This window comes from Gobio gobio (assembly GCF_949357685.1).
Source record: "Gobio gobio genome assembly, chromosome: 21".
Lineage (NCBI taxonomy): Eukaryota > Metazoa > Chordata > Actinopteri > Cypriniformes > Gobionidae > Gobio > Gobio gobio.
Genome location: NC_137117.1, coordinates 1,925,617 through 1,933,345, shown reverse-complemented (window position 1 = coordinate 1,933,345; position 7,729 = coordinate 1,925,617). Strand labels below are relative to the sequence as shown.

The following is a 7,729-nucleotide window of genomic DNA, read 5'->3' as shown; positions in this document are numbered from 1 at the left end:
AATAGTTTTTAAAGGTCCCATGGCATGAAATTTTCATTTTATGAGGTATTTCAACATTAATATGAGTTCCCCTAGCCTGAATATTGTCCCCAAGTGGATAGAAATGTTGATCGGTGTAAAACCGAGTTCTGGCTGTCGTTCTCTGCCTTTGAGAAAATGACAGGCCAGACGAGCCAATCCTGAAGTCTCCTGGTTTGACGTCCAAGCAGGAACGGTTTCCTCCCTTTCCCCCGCCCAGAGAATCTGCCTCGCCCATGCAAACGCTCGAGATCATTAACGTTACTTGTGAACGAGTGAACACTGGCAGTTTCTCAGTGTTTGGATGTACAAATGAAAACAGAAGTCTTTCTTCAGTTCCTTCTGATCTGTGATCAGTGATTTCTTATGTGTAGCTTATTATTTATTATTTGTGGACACGCAGCGGCTTCTCTCTCTCCCGACAGAACAGTGTTTTCGTGTTTTCTATCTTGTGAGTCAGTGTTTTTGTACGTCCTCGTCGCGTCTATCTGTTCTAAAATGTGCATACAGTCTTTTCTGTTTAACATCAGCAGTCACATCTTTAGAGATAAACTTCACACACGCCGAAGCTCGGCCTCCAACATCCCCGACCCCCAGTACTGCATCTGGCCCACAGCGGAGGCACCAAACGCGGCGTGAGATTAAGCAGAAGGAGGGTAAGCGTGAGGGTATCCGGCTAGGCTAGGCAGCTTTCCCCACAATAAACTGGATTACATTCGATTACAGCTGTTGTGTCTTTGTTTGCGCTGTGTAACGTTACTCAATGCGCGTCAATGACGCTATTCATATGATTGGAACATATCTAGAAATAATGCTATTCTCAACACTTACTAACTCGTTCATCTCGCTGTAATGGTACATTGCATGTGTTACAAAGTTGGTAGAATAATGATGAAGAGGACTCGGTGTGACTGGGACTCGTGTTTATTCAGAACTCTCAGATACAAACACAATAAACTCGCGCTGACAGACAGCGCTCTCATAACTCAGTAGATACTATAAATAACTTTGTTAGCAATCGCTGATCTCCGTGATGTCCGGTTCGCGAACGAATCATTCTTTTGAATCGGTTCTTTTTAGTGAACCGAACCAGTTCACCAAATCGGACTGAATCGTTCTAAACGGTTCGCGTCTCGAGTCAGCGCTGATCCATAATTTACTAAAGTTACTAACTTTCTGACATGAGTGACAGTCCCTCCGACTAGAAATAAACTAATAACCTGAAGTATATGCTAGTAACTACAACAGTTCACCCTGAACTGAGACATGCTGAGAGAACTGATGAGAAGTGAACACAGGTCCATCCGTCTCTCTGGCAGACTCGTGCCTGCTCTTGCCTCGTTAAACCCCCCCCCCCCCCCCGCTCATTTAAAATGCAAAGATGTCAGCCAATCACAACAGTGGGCGTTTTTCCTGAAGTCTCACAGCAGACACGCCTCTTGAAGCAGGGCATTCAGCCACAGGGCAAACAGCAGTATAGAAAAAAATGCCTTTTATTTCTAAATTATGACATTTTATGATGATAAAATCATACTAATAATATAAGTACACCTCAGGAAACACTATAAAATAATAGAAAAATGCCATGCCATGGGACCTTTAAGCATAATATAATAACATAATATAATTGTATAATATAATATATAATTATATAATATAATTTACATAAAAAATAATAATGTAATAATATAATATAACATATTATATAATATAAAATAATATAATATAAAATATGATATAATAATATAATAAAATATAATCAATATAAAATATAATATAAAAATGTTAAGCATAATATAACATAACAATCTTATTAATATTATAATATAATATATAATGATATAATATAATTTACATAAATTATATAATATAAAATATAATATAATAAATATAATAATATAACATAGTAGTTAATTTTTAAGCATATAGTTATGCTACTAAAAAAACATCAGCTTGAGTGTAGTTAGTAACTAGTGTTAGTAGTTAGTAGGCAAGTGTGTGTGTGTGTGTGTGTGTGTGTTTGTGTGTACCTGCAGGGTAAGATTCTCACTACATCATTTGGCTTATAACCTTCGATACACACGGCACAGTTATCAAAATCACTCTCCGTTTCCTAAAGGAAAACACACACACACACACACACACACACACACACACACACACACACACACACACACACACACACACACACACACACACACACACACACACAGATTATAAAGAGTTGAGTATCAGCAGAAATCACTGGTTTATAATCATTGATATATAATCAGAGATATTCAGTGTTCATCTGTCGTTCACCTGATCGCCTTTCCTGATGGTCCGCACTTGTAATTGGCTGATGGCTTTTTTGGCAGCATCGCCCAGCCTCCGCTGACCAATCAGAGAACAGAAGGTGATTAATGAATGCATCTCTACTTTGACTCCTACATCCGTCTCTCTTTGTTTCTTGTTATTATCATAAAAGCTGTAATGAAGGGCTCTGTTGCCTTCAGGGGGCTGTTGTTTTCCTGCGGCCTGTAATCATGTTTTAGGGTCTCGCTCAAACACACACACACACACACACACACACACACACACACACACACACACACACACACACACACACACACACACACACACACACACACACACACACACACACACACACACACACACACACACACACACACACACACACACACACACACACGCAGCGGCGGAGCAGAAGAATGAGTCCTGCACAAACTGGGAGGAAGAACTGTTTGTAGGGCTGCACAATTTTAGACAAAATTTTGTGCTTTTATAATCAATACAGCTATAAAATAATAATTATCATTATTATTTCTACTACTACTACAACAATTTTTTTTTAATTACTCAAAAATATTTAATATCACTAATGTAATATTTCACTGTAAAAATGTGTATTTAAGAGAAATATAATAGTAATAATTTGTTTACATTACAACTGTAAAATTACAAAATAATAATAATGATTAGTTTTTATAAATAGACAAAAGAAATTTTACTTATGTAATATTATAAGAAAATATATTACATATTTATTATTTAATAATACTTTTATTTTACATTACAACTGTAAATGTTTTATTATTATTAATACTAAATAAAAATATAAAAAAATGACAAATGTAATATTTCACTGTAAAATAAATGAGTATAAGAATATAATAATAATTTTGTTTTACATTACAACTCTAAATTTACAAAGATAATAAAAATAATAATAATTAGTATTATAATTAGTATTATTACTATTAAATAAAAATATAAAAATGACTAAAACTAATTTTGAAATGGTACTTATGTAATATTTCACAGTAAAATAATAAATTTGAGTATAATAAAACACATCATAATCATTATTTAATAATAATAATAATTGTATTTTACATTACAACTGTACATCTATTATTATTATTAATACTAAACATAAAAATGACTGAAAAACTAAATTTGAAATATTACCAATGTAATATTTCATTGTAAAAAAAAGGAGTATAAGAAAAATATAATAATATTTTTTACATTACAGCTGTAAAACTAAAAAAAAAATATTTTTATTATTTTATTATTAAATATATTACGACTAAATAAAAATATAAAAATGACAAAAACTAAATTAGTCATTTTACTTATGTAATATTTCACTGTAAACTAACAAATGTGAGTAAAGGAAATATAATTATATTGCATATTTATAATTTAATAATGATTTTATTTTACATAACTGTACATTTATTATCATTAATAATACTAAATATAAAAACTACTAATAAAACACAATTAGGAAAATTATTAATGTAACATTTCACAGTAAATGTTTTTGAAATATTTAAGAAAAATATAATATAATTGTATTTTACATTAAAGCTGTAAAATTACAATACTAATATCTATGACTGCACTAGGTTAGGGTATATTTAAATGAATCATGCAGCTCTATTTGATCTTCACATAACTGGTCATTTGGAGCAAAGATGCGTCTCTAAACAAGACACACGATTGGCTCGATAAGTGTGTGTTTATGGGGTTGTTTGCACCTGGTTGCGGTCCCTGGCGTTGGCGTATCTGAAGCGCTGGATGTAGTAGAAGACGAGCCAGGCCAGCGAGATGATCATGAGGATGATGAAGGAGATGGAGACGAAGACCACCGAGGTGCGGCTGACGTATTTCTGGAGGTTGCGTGTTCCTATGGTGATGTGCATGTGCACCGTGATGTTCTTCTCCATCAGGAGCACCAACTCACGGCCCTTCGGCTCGGGGATCATGATGGCCACCACATCGCTCATGCCTGAAACACAGATCAACCGTTAAACAACACTTACACGGCATGAAACAGGTCGTCAGTAATTACAGAGGAAGAGTTTGGTTTCGACCAATCCCAGCACACTGGGCCGTCTGACCAATCAGAGCAGAGGAAGCTCTCGGGTAAGTCGTTATAATGGTGCGTTCACACCGGACGCAATTCGCGCAAGTGATTTACATGTTAAGTCAATGCAGAGACGCGAAATGGCATTCTGCGGCGCGATTCACGCGATTGAGGCGGCGAGATTTGCGCGATTCGCGCGATTGAGACGAATTGAGCGTTTTGAACGCCCGATTCGCGCGAATTGCTCAAGTTGAAAAATCTGAACTTTGCCGGATATTTCGCGCCGCGTTAACCAATCAGGAGCTTGCTCTAGTAGTGACAACAATGAGGAGAAAATCTGTATATTAATATCTGGTTCAGACAATATGATTATCACTGTGATAACATTAAATGACATGAAACACAACCCAGTCTCTTTTTGTTAAATGCAAGTTTATGTTTGATCAATAATACAAAAGTATAAGTAATGTATAACAAGCTATACATGAAATAAAGCAAACAATGCAGTCAAACATTCAAAGTCAGTGCTAGTCGGCTAACGTTACAACTGCAACGTACAGTTAAAGCCTAAAAATATAAAGAAATGAAACTTATCTTTGCCCTCAAACTAAACGATTCGCCAGGGAACAAATTATAGATCCATGAGAGCAAAGATCGGCCGTTACAAGACGAATTATAGCTGGCGCCCAAAACACCAGATCACATGTTCAAATAGGCGCTCTTTATATAAATAAACCACAGATTTGAGCTTTAAACAACTACATTATCAACTGAAAAAGTCTTAAAACTACGTTTTGTCACACATTAACAGTTGATTTTAACAAAAAAAAGACGTGTAAACACAGCCCATGTCAGACATTTCTCAACGAGACGAGCCGCTGGCAGAAGCTCCGCCCATGAGGAGAATTAGCATCTGTTGTGCAGTGAATATCAGTAAACTCAAAATGTACACGCGAGTAAACTCAAAATGTACACGCGTCCACCTTCGCGCAATTAGCGCAAATTATTCGCGCGAATCGCGTCCGGTGTGAACGCCACATTAGAGTCTGAGAAATGAGCTGATGCTGCAAATTCATGTGTTTTCTGACCTTGGACGCATGTAAACCTGTTGTTGGAGAATCCCAAACAACATCAGGAATCTTTCAAATAGCTTAATACAGGCACTTTCATTTAGTATTAATTATATACTATTATAGATTTTATTAAAAGTGTAATTATTAAGTAGCTTTCATTTTAATTTGTCATTTTGTTGCTTTTTCATCATTTTTTCATCAAGTTTTTTGTACATTTCCAGTAACATTCCAAAAGTTTCTGAAAATGTCCCCCCCAAAAATACTGGAAAGTTTCCAAAAATCCTAGAGAAATTCCCAAAATACTGGAAAGTTTCCAAAAATCCTAGAGAAATTCCCAAAATGCTGGAAAGCTTCCAAAAAATCCTAGAAAAGTTGCCAAAAAATGCTGGAAAGTTTCCAAAAATCATGGAAAAGTTTTTTTTTTTTTAATTGCTGGAAAGTTTCCAAATATCCTAGAAAAGTACAAAAAAATGCTGGAATGTTACCAAATATCCTGGAAAAGTTTTTTTTAAATGCTGGAAAGTTTCCAAAAATCATGGAAAAGTTTGTTTTTTTTAAAATGCTGGAAAGTTTCCAAAAATCCTGGAAAAGTTTTTTTTTTAAATGCTGGAAAGTTTCCAAAAATCATGGAAAAGTTTTTTTTTAAAATGCTGGAAAGTTTCCAAAAATCATGGAAAGTTTTTTTTTTTTTTAAATGTTGGAAAGTTTCCAAAAATCATGGAAAAGTTTTTTTTTTTTAATTGTTGGAAAGTTTCCAAAAATCATGGAAAAGTTTTTTTTAAATGCTGGAAAGTTTCCAAAAATCATGGAAAAGTTTTTTTAAAATGCTGGAAAGTTTCCAAAAATCCTAGAAAAGTACAAAAAAATGCTGGAATGTTACCAAATATCCTGGAAATTTTTTTTTTAAATGCTGGAAAGTTTCCAAAAATCATGGAAAAGTTTTTTTTTTTAATTGCTGGAAAGTTTCCAAAAATCCTAGAAAAGTACAAAAAAAATGCTGGAATGTTACCAAATATCCTGGAAAAGTTTTTTTTAAATGCTGGAAAGTTTCCAAAAATCATGGAAAAGTTTGTTTTTTTTAAAATGCTGGAAAGTTTCCAAAAATCCTGGAAAAGTTTTTTTTTTAAATGCTGGAAAGTTTCCAAAAATCATGGAAAAGTTTTTTTTTTAAATGCTGGAAAGTTTCCAAAAATCATGGAAAAGTTTTTTTTTTTTTTTAAATGTTGGAAAGTTTCCAAAAATCATGGAAAAGTTTTTTTTTTTTTAATTGTTGGAAAGTTTCCAAAAATCATGGAAAAGTTTTTTTTTTTTTTTAATTGTTGGAAAGTTTCCAAAAATCATGGAAAAGTTTTTTTTTTTTTTTAATTGTTGGAAAGTTTCCAAAAATCATGGAAAAGTTTTTTTTAAATGCTGGAAAGTTTCCAAAAATCATGGAAAAGTTTTTTTAAAATGCTGGAAAGTTTCCAAAAATCATGGAAAAGTTTTTTTTAAATGCTGGAAAGTTTCCAAAAATCCTAGAAAAGTACAAAAAAAATGCTGGAATGTTACCAAATATCCTGGAAAAGTTTTTTTTAAATGCTGGAAAGTTTCCAAAAATCATGGAAAAGTTTTTTTTTTTTTAATTGCTGGAAAGTTTCCAAAAATCATGGAAAAGTTTTTTTTAAATGCTGGAAAGTTTCCAAAAATCCTAGAAAAGTAAAAAAAAAACAAATGCATTAATGTTACCAAATATCCTGGAAAAGTACAAAAAAAAATGCTGGAAAGTTTCCAAATATCCTGGAAAAGTTTAAAAAGAAAATGCGTTAATGTTACCAAATATCCTGGAAAAGTTTTTTTTAAATGCTGGAAAGTTTCCAAAAATCCTAGAAAAGTAAAAAAAAACAAATGCATTAATGTTACCAAATATCCTGGAAAAGTACAAAAAAAATGCTGGAAAGTTTCCAAATATCCTGGAAAAGTTTAAAAAGAAAATGCGTTAATGTTACCAAATATCCTGGAAAAGTTTTTTTTAAATGCTGGAAAGTTTCCAAAAATCCTAGAAAAGTAAAAAAAAAAATGCTGGAATGTTACCAAGTATCCTGGAAAAGTTGAAAAAAAAATGCAGGATTTGACGTGATAATCTTTGCCTTTACACAGGATCGTTTTACAAACTTTCACCGGAGAGAACTGGGATTCACTGATAATCCGCTGCAGAATGGGGCCGAACCGACTATCACCCGCCCCGCCGACCTCTGGTGCGTCGTGCTCATAGCCGCTCGTGATC

At 33.6% G+C, this 7,729-nt stretch overlaps 1 protein-coding gene across 1 annotated transcript in view; it reads right to left on the bottom strand.

Moving 5' to 3' along the window:
- rnf150b (ring finger protein 150b) overlaps positions 1–7,729 on the bottom strand; it is a 32,736-nt gene that overhangs the window by 12,846 nt on the left and 12,161 nt on the right. Inside the window, exons 2-4 of the mRNA XM_079802606.1 lie at positions 4,065–4,315; positions 2,320–2,391; positions 2,049–2,131 (exon numbers count right to left, since the gene is read on the bottom strand). Of these exons, the coding sequence (XP_079658732.1) occupies positions 2,049–2,131; positions 2,320–2,391; positions 4,065–4,315 (406 nt within the window). The remainder of the gene's footprint in view (positions 1–2,048; positions 2,132–2,319; positions 2,392–4,064; positions 4,316–7,729) is intronic.